Below are 13719 nucleotides of genomic sequence, written 5' to 3'. Positions count from 1 at the left end.
TACCATTTGTCTTATTTTGTATATTCTGGAGAACCAGCGTCCATTTGATTGTAGTTTTAGCGTTCAATTAAGAAGCACACAGCTGTTTTTAATGACTTTCTGCAAAAAAAACTTGTCAGAAATCATCTCTATGACAGTATTCTAGTGTTTTAAGAATTTGCTGCAAAATTGTGAGTCTCTTCCAAGTTTTTTTTAAGCAGAACTCGCGGGCCACCGGTTGAATAGCCTAAATTATTAAAAAGAGAGGACCTATAATGAAACATTGAGAAACACTATGATTGAAGAAGTTGAACACATACTGACTGTATCTGAAGTAAACAAGCTACAGCAACACCTTAGTTACATAAATCACATTAAGAGGTGTCTTTTTGCTGCAGAGATGTTTGTCTTCAAAGATTTGGACTGAACTCAGGGGCTGGAATGATGTCATTCCCAGGCCCGATTTGGCCCTTGGGCCAACAGTTGAGTACACCTGTTATAGAGCAACAGTTTTGTTTTTTTTACGATCAAGTGTTTATCAAGGGAAATGTCATCAAAAATATGATTCTGCCAACTTTCTTATAGGCATCTTGCTCATGACTCAGACATCATGTTTGGTGCCTATTGGAAGCTTGGCTGGTTTCCGTTTTGTTTCCGTGAACTTGCAGCATTTTTCTCATGCAGTTTTTGTGTGTGTTTTTAAGTTCGAGTTAAAGTACCACTGATAGTCACACACACACTAGGTGTGGTGAAATTACCCTCTGTATTTGACCCATCTCCTTTTTCCACACCCTGGGAGGTGAGGGGAGCAGTGAGCAGCAGCGATGGCCGCGCTCGGGAATCATTTTGGTGATTTAACCCCCAATTCCAACCCCTGATGCTGAGTGCCAAGCAGGGAGGCAATGGGTTTTAGTATTTGCAGCATTTCCGAGCAGGCACAAGACACAACGTCTTTGAAAACTGATTTGGAAACAATGTTGGAAAATGCTGCGATGAAGTGGCGACTTGTCCAGGGTGTACCCCGCCTTCTGCCCGATTGTAGCTGAGATAGGCTCCAGCGACCCCGAAAGGGACAAGCGGTAGAAAATGGATGGATGGATGGATGTTGGAAAATGTAATGTTCCTTGTCTACCCCCCGGGTGACCGGTGCCATGAATGCCGAGTGGATACGGTTAATAATATGTGTATCGTCTATTTATTTTTCTGACTTATAAGGTCTTATCAGTTAAGTTAAAGTTACGGTCGGTAATTCACACATTCTTCACTCACGCTTCAAGTGCGAGATGAGGCAAAAACTAACCCAGATCCACTCATGTGTTACTGCCATCTACAGGTAACACTTATCATTACAGAAAATAGTTGTAATGCTCGTTTTCTGTCACGTGACTTCTTCCAGGAAGTGAAAAAGAGTGGTGGTCAACCGAGCCTAGATGGCTGTGCAAACTTATGCAATATAATCTATCTCTATACTTTATCAAAACAAGATTCGTCAAGTCATATCAAGGATTATTAGTCGGTGGAGTTACCAGATATATCGAAATCCATCCATCCATCCATTTTCTACCGCTTATTCCCTTTTGGGGTGGCGGGGGGCGCTGGAGCCTATCTCAGCTACAATCGGGCGGAAGGCGGGGTACACCCTGGACAAGTCGCCACCTCATCGCAGGGCCAACACAGATAGACAGACAACATTCACACTCACATCCACACACACACTAGGGCCAATTTAGTGTTGCCAATCAACCTATCCCCAGGTGCATGTCTTTGGAGGTGGGAGGAAGCCGGAGTACCCGGAGGGAACCCACGCAGTCACGGGGAGAACATGCAAACTCCACACAGAAAGATCCCGAGCCCGGGATTGAACCCAAGACTACTCAGGACCTTCGTATTGTGAGGCAGATGCACTAACCCCTCTTCCACCGTGATATCGAAATATCTTGTGAAAAAAAGCATGGAGGTCTACAACTTCTCTGTGTGTGGTTGGGTCAAGGAATTGGCATCAAGACTCTCTCAGATAAATATGCATTGTTTTTACTGAAGTAAGGTTGCATTTCATGATTTAACTTTAACTTTCTACAGCCATGTTTGCTTGCCTTGTTGTTGCACGTGCTGTTTATGAATGCCGTGTTTTCTTCCGTCCATCCATCCATTCATTTTCTACCGCTTGTCCCTTTTGGGGTGGCGGGGGGGGTCGCTGGAGCCTATCTCAGCTGCATTCGGGCGGTAGGCGGGGTACACCCTGGACAAGTCGCCACCTCATCGCAGTATTTTCTTCCGTCTTTATCAAAATTTAACTATAGATGTGAACATTGTCTATGTGCTGAAAGCTTTATTTATGATTGCTGCCTTTGCTAAAAGCTCTTTTAGGTTTTGCTCACATTTGCTTTCTTTTATCTAGACTCGCCAAGTTGGTGCTTTTCAAAACGATGGTTGCAAAAATGTATTTCAAGAAATACAAATATCAAAGTCATACTTAAAATGGGAAATACTAAACGTTAAAAGTATTAGTAGTAGTGATTACTGCGAACTTGTGCGTTCTTCGACTCTGCTCCCTTGGACTGGAGTGCGTGCCACCTTTCTTGGTGTTGTTTCGTAAAACCTTGCACTCTTCTTCCTTCTTTATTACCTCTCGAGTAGGAACTCTGAAGAAACGTTTATCCTTTTTGCGATTTGAACGATTCATACAGCTGAAAACAATGCAATCATAGGGCATTTGTACTCAATCACTACGTTTCCATGCACTAAATTAGTCAGATTTCTCAAAAAAGTTAGGTTTTTTTGTATATGCACACCTACGTGTGAAGTCGAAGTGTCCATCCACTTTCCCTAATGTGACTACTGGTCATACGCCATGTGCCTCCCTCCCGTACACTGGAGAGCGCTTATTTCATTTTAGCGCAGTTAAATTAATTCCTTTTCCGGTTGACCTATGACGTTACACTAACCAACTGCACATCCTTCCAACTTGTTTTAAGTGATGTCCGTTGTAATATTGGCATATATTACAAATATTACATCTGTAATGGCTATATTGATGTCTGCTGTTCAGTATCAAGAAATGATCTTGGATTGCGCTACGAACATGTCGCTACTACCAAGAATGTATCGGGCGGATGCAGGTCCGATGCAAAGACAGACCGGTGGAAGAGTATTTTCAAAGGAATTTTCGAGCGAAGAATCATGGAAACAAATCTTTTGAATGTATCAGAATTCATTCATAAGGCTCCGTGGATTGATGGAAGGAGTTTTAAATTCGAAGGAAAAGACTGTTTGTGCCACAGTCGATACTGTTCCAAATTAAGTTTGCTATTGTTCTGGACTATCTTGCCAGGTGTGCAGAATACATAGTTATTGTTAATCAGTTTGGAGTGCATAAATGCAGCGTTTGCCTTTAATATACCTGCATCATTATCTTTCATCTAATTCATATTTTGTTTGGGAGTCTGAATAAAGCCTGCATTTTACATTTCCTTAGCTACCTTCTTAATTAAATCTCAGGTTTATTTTTTAATCTACCACTGATGCACTTCAAAATTTTCTGTTTTAATATGTGCAGCAAATATAAAGTATCCTCTTGCAACGGTTTTATTGAATGGTATCTGCTTCCGGGTTGTTTCCCGTGTGTTGAGACTGGTGCATGCGCGGTACCAAGGGTTTCCAATCGCATAATTCTGGTATAATAGTGCGACTTTTCAAAAACCGAACACGATCGTATTAATGTGTTTCCGTGGGTTGTAGGAGGCGTATTTAAAGCCAAACTATTTGAGAAATCACACTAATTTAGTGCATGGACACGTACTGATTGAAAACACGCATATTTAATGAGCCGTAGTTGACATAATGTAAATCTAAGCATTGTATTTGTAAATTGAGACATTGTTGATGTTGAACATTGTCGAACATTTTATTGAAGTATATAAAATCCCCTGAAGAGCAGAGAAACCTGCGAAACAGGCTTGCAGGGATGAAATAGCCTCTGTGTTTTTTCCTGACCTAACGTATATTCCGCTCTACCCCGATATTGAGCTCATATATATATATATATATATATATATATATATATATATATATATATATATATATATATATAGGGGCAGCACGGTGGAAGAGGGGTTAGTGCATCTGCCTCACAATACGAAGGTCCTGAGTAGTCTTGGGTTCAATCCCGGGCTCGGGATCTTTCTGTGTGGAGTTTGCATGTTCTCCCCGTGACTGCGTGGGTTCCCTCCGGGTGCTCCGGCTTCCTCCCACCTCCAAAGACATGCACCTGGCGATAAGTTGATTGGCAACACTAAATTGGCCCTAGTGTGTGAATGTGAGTGTGAAAGTTGTCTGTCTATCTGTGTTGGCCCTGCGATGAGGTGGCGACTTGTCCAGGGTGTACCCCGCCTTCCGCCCGATTGTAGCTGAGATAGGCTCCAGCGCCCCCCGCGACCCCAAAAAGGGAATAAGCGGTAGAAAATATAGATGGATGGATGGATGGATATATATATATATATATATATATATATATATATATATATATATATATATATATATATATATATATGTCCCTGCTTGGCACTCAGCATCAAGGGATAGAATTGGGGGTTGAATCACCAAAAATTATTCCCGGGCGTGGCCACCGCTGCTGCCCACTGCTCCCCTCACCTCCCAGGGGGTGATCAAGGGTGATGGGTCAAATGCAGAGAATCATTTCGCCACACTTAGTGTATTTGACAATCATTGGTACTTTAACTTTAATAAATATAATATGTATATTCTGACCACAGAACTTTCCTCCAGAAGGTCTTTGTCCATGTGATGTCAGATGAAACAAAAATGTTGCTGTTTGGCCACAATACCCAGCAATATGTTTGGAGGAGAAAAAGTGAGGCCTTTAATCCCAGGAACACCAATTCCTACCGTCAAGCATGGTGCTGGTAGTATTATGCTCTGGGCCTGTTTTGCATATATACATATATACATACATACATATATATATATATAATAGAGACGCGCGGATAGGCAATTATTTAATCCGCAACCGCATCAGAAAGTCGTCAACCATCCGCCATCCACCCGATCTAACATTTAATCAGAACCGCACCCGCCCGCACCCGCCCGTTGTTATATATCTAATATAGACGATGCAAGGCATTAGTGAGGTTATAAAGCTTTTGCCTGTTAAAGAAAGGAGACTGATCCAATGCAGGACAGACATTCGCGTGCCACGCTGTCACGGCCCAGACGCACACCAGTGCGCAATCATATGGGAGCCGCGCTGAGCGCACCTCCAAGCGCGTCTCGCTTACCTGCTGCGCGTGACGCCAGCCGCGGCGAAGGCGGACGAGGCGGGGTGTCGGTGCGGTGGGCGCGGTGGTGACCCTGGACGTGCGTCGGGCCCTTCTCGCGGATCGCCTCAGCTACGGCTCCCGGTGGGGCCCTCTCGGGGAAAGGGGCCTCGGTCCCGGACCCCGGCGAGGCGTCCCTTCTCCGCTCCGTAAAAATGTCCATCTCTTTTTTTTTTTTCTTCTTGTGTTGTATGGGCCCGACGCTCCAGCGCCATCCATTTTCAGGGCTAGTTGATTCGGCAGGTGGGTTGTTACACACTCCTTAGCGGGTTCCGACTTCCATGGCCACCGTCCTGCTGTCTATATCAACCAGGGTGAGCCCCACCCCTTTCGTGAGCGCACTGCGCGCGGAGTGACCCCTGTTACGCGCCCCCGGCAACAGGGGTGGCGGGCAGGTAAGCTGCGCGGGCGGAGCGCGTGGAGTGACCCCTGTTACGAGCCCCCGGCCACGGGGGTGGCGGGCAGGTAAGCTGCTTACCTGCTGCGCGTGACGCCAGCCGCGGCGAAGGCGGACGAGGCGGGGTGTCGGTGCGGTGGGCGCGGTGGTGACCCTGGACGTGCGTCGGGCCCTTCTCGCGGATCGCCTCAGCTACGGCTCCCGGTGGGGCCTTCTCGGGGAAAGGGGCCTCGGTCCCGGACCCCGGCGAGGCGTCCCTTCTCCGCTCCGTAAAAGTGTCCATCTCTTTTTTTTTTTCTTCTTGTGTTGTGGCATATGCTGCAGGTGCCTGCTTGTTTTTCGTATGTGGGTAACAACATTTAACTATGTATATATATTTCCGAATTGGTTTAACTGCCACCCGCCTGAATCTATTTAAAATCTAATTTTTTTTTTATTTCAACCGCCCGACCCGACCCGCGGATAAAATCTATTTTTTTTAAATTTCAACCGCCCGATCCGCGGATAATCCGCGGACTCCGCGGTTGTGTCCGCAAACCGCGCATCTCTAATATATACACATATATATATATATATATATATATATATATATATATATATATATATATATATATATATATATATATATATATATATATATATATATATATATATATATATATATATATATATATATATATAACGTGTATATATATATATATATGTGTATATATAGATATATATATATATATAATATATAATATATATTTAAAAAGAGTAAACACAGTTGTTTGCCAATAAATAGCTTCACACAACCATTAAGCATGAGTGGAAGAAAGGTTTTTGTGTTATCATTCATATTCTCTGAAGAATGGCCAATAAATCATAGTTTCTCCCAGGGTATGTAAACTTATGAGCACAGCTGTATATATATATATATATATATATATATATATATATATATATATATATATATATATATATATATATATATATATATATATATATATATACAGGTAAAAGCCAGTAAATTAGAATATTTTGAAAAATTTGATTTATTTCAGTAATTGCATTCAAAAGGTGTAACTTGTACATTATATTTATTCATTGCACACAGACTGATGCATTCAAATGTTTATTTCATTTAATTTTGATGATTTGAAGTGGCAACAAATGAAAATCCAAAATTCCGTGTGTCACAAAATTAGAATATTACTTAAGGCTAATACAAAAAAGGGATTTTTAGAAATGTTGGCCAACTGAAAAGTATGAAAATGAAAAATATGAGCATGTACAATACTCAATACTTGGTTGGAGCTCCTTTTGCCTCAATTACTGCGTTAATGCGGCGTGGCATGGAGTCGATGAGTTTCTGGCACTGCTCAGGTGTTATGAGAGCCCAGGTTGCTCTGATAGTGGCCTTCAACTCTTCTGCGTTTTTGGGTCTGGCATTCTGCATCTTCCTTTTCACAATACCCCACAGATTTTCTATGGGGCTAAGGTCAGGGGAGTTGGCGGGCCAATTTAGAACAGAAATACCATGGTCCGTAAACCAGGCACGGGTAGATTTTGCGCTGTGTGCAGGCGCCAAGTCCTGTTGGAACTTGAAATCTCCATCTCTATAGAGCAGGTCAGCAGAAGGAAGCATGAAGTGCTCTAAAACTTGCTGGTAGACGGCTGCGTTGACCCTGGATCTCAGGAAACAGAGTGGACCGACACCAGCAGATGACATGGCACCCCAAACCATATATATATATATATATATATATATATATATATATATATATATATATATACAGCTGTGCTCATAAGTTTACATACCCTGGGAGAAACAGCCCGGCCCCCGCCAACTTTTTTTTAACCCAATGCGGCCCCTGAGTCAAAAAGTTTGGGGACCCCTGGTTTATGTGATCACAGAATTGTTAACCCTAACAGGACAAAGGTGGACTTTTTTGTACTTTCAGTAAATTGTTGCTGTATTTTAAAGCCATATAACAAGACAAAAAATGCTACTTTTGGGCAGTATTTGAAATCCACTTAATGCAGCTATGTGTTTTGTTGACTTATAAATCACGGAACAAAAGCAATATTGAACGCATCACGGACTTGACTGGACTGATTGGAAACCGCGATTGACGTATTTGTTATACTGACAGTGAATGCATCATTCTGGCCCACATTACCATTAATGCAAATGCGGGAGGTGGTGGGTGTGTTCCGAGGTGGGGTTGTGATGTAACTGGGGGAAAGGAGGCTGGGAGGGGGCTGGTCTCCCCCATAGAGCGCAGCATGATCGCTCCCGAGCAAAAGGATGTGTGAGCAGGCAGCGCGCTACTGTAGGGACGGAGTCCACAAACTGCTGAACAAAGAACAAGCCAAACTTCGAGCGCAAGAAAGCCGCGAACAGCCCCAGCTCGTCACCAGTCAGGACAGCGAGCCCGAGACGGCAGCGCAGTCCGGAAACAGCGGCGCCCAGCCCGGTGGAATTGACGGGCTCGTCCGCTGGATCGTCACCAAAATGAGCGACAACAAGAACATCTCCAGCCGGGAGTACGCCTCCAGCAAGGAGGAGGCGGCCGTGGCTCAGGAGCAGTTCTTCGCCCCGGAACCGCGGAGAGGCATCTCCGTCATCCTGGATGTGAGTACCGAGATGCGAGCCGGACCAAAGACATCCAGGGAGCGCGCTTGGGCGCACTGGAACTTAACACACTTTAGTGTCCGTCCGTTAAACGTTGATTTAAACCCCCCTCCCTCCCCTCTATCACTGATAGTGGAGTGGTTGTCTCACCTGGGGTAGGCTCCTGCTGCCCTCAACCTTAAACAGGATATAGGTCAGGTGTGTCCCATAGCAATAGCTTTTGAATGAGCCTTTATTCTACACTTTAATAAACTGATGTCCATGTTCGAGAATTTTGAGATAAATACCGAATTAAGTTAAAGTATCAATGATAGTCACACACACACACACAAGGTGTGGTGAGATTATCCTCTGCATTTGACCCATCACCCTCACCCCCTGGGAGGTGAGGGGAGCAGTGAGCAGCAGCGGTGGCCGCACCCGGTAATCATTTTTGGTGATTTAACCCCCAATTCCAACCCGTGAGTGCCAAGCAAGGAGGCAATGGGTCCCATTTTTATAGTCTTTGGTTTGACTCGGCCGGGGTTTGAACTCACGACCTACCGATCTCAGGGCAGACACTCTAACCACTAGGCTGAATAAATGCCTTCTTAAAGTTGTTTTATCGGATTATATGAGACTGTGCAAGTGTGCCTAATGATGTTACTAGTGTTGTCCTGATACCAATATTTTGGTATCGGTACCGGTACCAAAATTATTTCGATTACCGGTACTTTTCGATACTTTTCTAAATAAAGGGGACCACAAAAAAATTGCATTATTGGCTTTATTTTAACAAAAAATCTTAAGGTACATTAAACATATGTTTCTTATTGCAAGTTTGTCCTTAAATAAAATAGTGAACATACAAGACAACTTGTCTTTTAGTAGTAAGTAAGCAAACAAATGCTCCAAATTCAGTCTGCTGACATACTGTATGTAGTAACATTGTGTCATTTTCCATTCTATTATTTTGTCAAAATTATTAAGGACAAGGGATAGAACATTAATTATTAATCTACTTGTTAATTTACTGTTAATATCTGCTTACTTTCTCTTTTAACATGTTATATCTACACTTCTGTTAAAATGTAATAATCATTTATTCTTCTGTTGTTTGATACTTTACATTAGTTTCGGATGATACAACAAAGTTGGGTATCAATCCGATACCAAGTAGTTACAGGATCATACATTGGTCATATTCAAAGTCGTAATGTGTCCAGGGATGTATTTCCTGAGTTTATATACCATACTATAAATAAAAAAAAAAAAAAGATGTTGTGATGCCAAAAAATATCGATGTAATCATAGTAGTATCAACTAGATACGCTCCTGTACTTGGTATCATTACAGTGGATGTTAGGTGTAGATTCACCAATGGTCTTTGTTTACATTTTGACACGGGTGAGCTACGGTGTGTAGTGAAACATGTTTAGCTATTCTTCGTCCTGCAGGGATGATACTTGTAAGAAACTTACTTTATTTGTCGCCATGGAGGCGAGGATTAGTGATTTGGAAGTAGCTAAAACACTGCCGACTGCGGATGGACTTTAACCGCTTGGCTAGCCATGTCTTAAAGCACCTCTTCCTGAGGGTGTTTCAGTTTTATAACTTTATCTTTATCGTTAGTTTTTAAGCCAAAATGCGTCCGTTCTCCCTTTTCTGTCTACACACTGTGTCTGCTTGTAAGTACTCTGTGATTGTGCACTGGCGAACATGCTTACTTGCTCGTAAAACAGCAATGACACGACGTGACGACGACAGCGGTGCGGGGGAGAGGTACTTTTTTGAGGCGGTATAGTACCGAATATGATTCATTAGTATCGCGGTACTATATTAATGCCGGTATACCGTATAACCCTAGATGTTACCGCTATGTGTTGTCCATTAGTGTTATGGTAATATATTTAATAGTGTTCGTGATTGCAACATGCAAACAGCTGAGTTGGTTGTGGAGTGACTTTTTGCAGCTAAATCACTTTTAGAATGGGAATTGAAAACGATGTTTCCAGTTCCAATTCCACTTTTGATTCTGCTTAACGATTCGATTCCTCATTGCTTCTCTTATCGATTCGTAAACGGAAAAACATTTTTTTTTTTAGTTTAGATCAGGGGTGTCAAACTTGTTTTAAGGGGCCATATCGCAGTTATGTTTGCCCTCCGAGGGCCGCTTCTATTATTACACAATTGCCTATGCATTTGATGAATTATTTTTTTTATGTACAATGTAAAAACAATTTGTAGACTTTACAGTAAAAAAAACTGAGAGGTCAGTCACAAAAAAAATACCGTAAAATGTGTCAGTTTCCAGCATTTTATGGTCAAAAAACAGTGGTACTGTTTTTTCATGTACAGTAAAATGCTGTAAAACCACAGTAAATTTCACAGTCGCTGTAAAATCTATTTATAACATTTGACAATTTAATGAATCATAAGTCAAGCAGATAAAAAATACGTATTTCTAGTTTAACAAAAACATTGCTTGAATATTTGATCATATATTTGTTACATTATAATATTTATGTTTAAAAAATATATGCAACTGAATTGAGTACATGTATTTTTTTCCGTCAAAATGGAAAAAAACTAATACATTTAGTAAGAAAATATAAAGACTTAGACTTCCTTTTTATTGTCATTCAAATTTGAACTTTACAGCACAGATAAGAACGGAATTTCGTTACATAAGCTCATGGTAGTGCAGGATAAAAAGTAATAAGGTGCATATATAAATAAATAAATATATATAAATAATATATAATTATATATATATATCTTTATATATATATATATATATATATATATACAATAAATAGATATTTATAAATATATATAAATAAATAAATAGATTACTGTACAGATAAATATATTGCACTTTTTCACATGCGTCCACGTTTATGGATGTATGTTATATTGTCTTTTTTATTCCAGCGAGTTAATCCATTTTGGGGGGAGTTGAGGGGATAATTTAATTATGATGCCTTCAAGAGTCTTACGGCTTGAGGGAAGAAGCTGTTACAGAACCTGGAGGTTCTGCTTCGGAGGTTCTGCTTCGGAGGCTGCGGAACCTCTTTCTAGAGTCCAGCATGCGTCATTAAAGTACTTTAATGACGCATATTATTTCCAGGCTTTCGAGGGCCAAATAAAATGATGTTGCGGGCCAGAACTGGCCCCCGGGCCTTTAGTTTGACACATGTGGCTTAGATAGAGGTAACATGACCTCACAAAGCCTACAGTGAGGTCTTAAGAGGCACATACGTAGCATAGAAAAACTATTAAAATATATGAGAAATAAATATTTTTCTGTAGAATTTTACAAAATATTATAGAAATCCAACAAGAATGTAACATTTAGTAACATGTGATATTAACTCATCACATGCAAAGTGAGAATTATCAAGCCATTGTTATAATAGTGATGATTATGGCTTATCGCTTAGGAAAACTTTGAATTGAAAATGTCAGAAAATGTGGGGTTTCAAAAACTGTAAGCCATGGTCATCAACATTATAATAAATAAAGGCATGACATATTTCACTTTGAGAGTTGATATCACATTTTATTTTCACTTATGAAGTTGAATTGCGGGCAGCACGGTGGAAGAGGGATTAGTGCATCTGCCTCACAATACAAAGGTCCTGAGTGGTCTTGGGTTCAATCCCAGGCTCGGGATCTTTCTGTGAGGAGTTTGCATGTTCTCCCCGTGACTGCGTGGGTTCCCTCCGGGTACTTCGGCTTCCTCCCACCTCCAAAGACATGCACCTGGGGATAAGTTGATTGGCAACACTAAAATTGGCCCTAGTGTGTGAATGTGAGTGTGAATGTTGTCTGTCTATCTGTGTTGGCCCTGCGATGAGGTGACGACTTGTCCAGGGTGTACGCCGCCTTCCGCCCGATTGTAGCTGAGATAGGCTCCAGCGCCCCCCGTGACCCCAAAAAGGAATAAGCGGTAAAAATGGATGGATGGATGGAAGTTGAATTGCTGACATGAATGGACTTTTACCCGATATTCAAATTTTTTGGAGTTTTACCTGTATAATGGGAATGACTGAAAATCTGGTGGGAGGAAAACATGCAACTTTTCTCTGACTAAAATTAAACATTCACCTACCGAAAAAAGAGTGTCTACTCTGGCAGATGCAGACAAGCTTTTGACCACAAACTTAGTGGCGTATGTAGCACTTTACTTTACTGTAACTACGGTGGGAGATGAGGGAAGACCGGTGAGTTGTTTCTATCCATTTTTTACCGCTTATTCCCTTCGGGGTCGCGGGGGGCGCTGGACCCTATCTCAGCTACAATCGGGCGGAAGGTGGCGTACACCCTGGACATGTCGCCACCTCATCACAGGGCCAACACAGATAGACAGACAACATTCACACTCACATTCACACACTAGGGCCAATTTAGTGATGCCAATCAACCTATCCCCAGGTGCATGTCTTTGGAGGTGGGAGGAAGCCGGAGTACCTGGAGGGAACCCACACAGTCACGGGGAGAACATGCAAACTCCACACAAAAAGATCCCTAGGCCAGGGTTGAATTCACGACCTTCGTATTGTGAGGCAGACGCACTAACCCCTCCTCCACCGTGCTGCCCTGAGTTTCCTTTAGAGTTAATAAGCTTACAATGTTATGCAGAGGTATAGCTATAAAAAATTTAGGGACAATTTATATTACTTATAGTCACGGTGGAGAGTGGTATGGCGTGAGCTATTTTCTTCTTCCTAGTGTTGCGTAACAGAAAATATTTGAGAAGCAGTGGTCTTGCGGCAGACGTGGACTGGAGCTAGTAGTGCCTGCCCTCGGAGCCCGTCAAAATCTGTCTCTAGTTATGCAAGCAGTAAAACGATCTTGGATCGATACCTGTCTTGCGGAAGGCAAACTTGCGGAGCACAGATCGATATATCAATCAATCGCAGCACCACTAATTCATGCATTAATATTGAGGGATGCAGAGGCCATTTTGATGCACTTTGTACATTAAATATGTTAAAACTATAGGGGTGATCTAAAGCAACTTTTTCACTTCTGATACATACCAATATTGGAGTCTTAAGTATTGGCAGATATCGATATGAATCCACACAAATCATAGTACATACTTTATAATTTTGTAATGTTTCCTGTTAGAAAATGTTTGATCAAGTTAAATTACTCAGAGAACAGTGAGTTATGAAAAAACATTACAGGTAACTGGAATGGTCTTACCGTATTTTTCGGACTATAAGTCGCAGTTTTTTTCATAGTTTGGCCGGGCTCCAGTGCGATTTATATATGTTTTTTTCCTTCTTTATTATGCATTTTCGGCAGGTGCGACTTATACTCCGGTGCGACTTAAAAATACGGAAGTCTTAGCAAAATGATCATTTTTGTAATGTTGTTCTTTTTAGACCAGATACTGTATACAT

General features: G+C 41.7%; 1 protein-coding gene across 2 annotated transcripts in view; it reads left to right on the top strand.

Annotated features, from left to right (window-relative positions):
* The first annotated feature begins 7978 nt into the window (after nt 1–7978).
* The window catches only part of necab2 (N-terminal EF-hand calcium binding protein 2), a 360801-nt gene continuing 355060 nt past the window's right edge, over nt 7979–13719 (top strand). For both annotated transcript variants that reach the window (XM_061969871.2, XM_061969869.2), the window contains exon 1: nt 7979–8326. In XM_061969871.2, the coding sequence (XP_061825855.1) occupies nt 8000–8326 (327 nt within the window). In that variant the 5' untranslated portion in view covers nt 7979–7999. The remainder of the gene's footprint in view (nt 8327–13719) is intronic.

This window comes from Nerophis lumbriciformis, linkage group LG10 (genome assembly GCF_033978685.3).
Source record: "Nerophis lumbriciformis linkage group LG10, RoL_Nlum_v2.1, whole genome shotgun sequence".
NCBI classification, from domain to species: domain Eukaryota; kingdom Metazoa; phylum Chordata; class Actinopteri; order Syngnathiformes; family Syngnathidae; genus Nerophis; species Nerophis lumbriciformis.
This window is presented reverse-complemented; position numbering and strand designations above follow the sequence as displayed.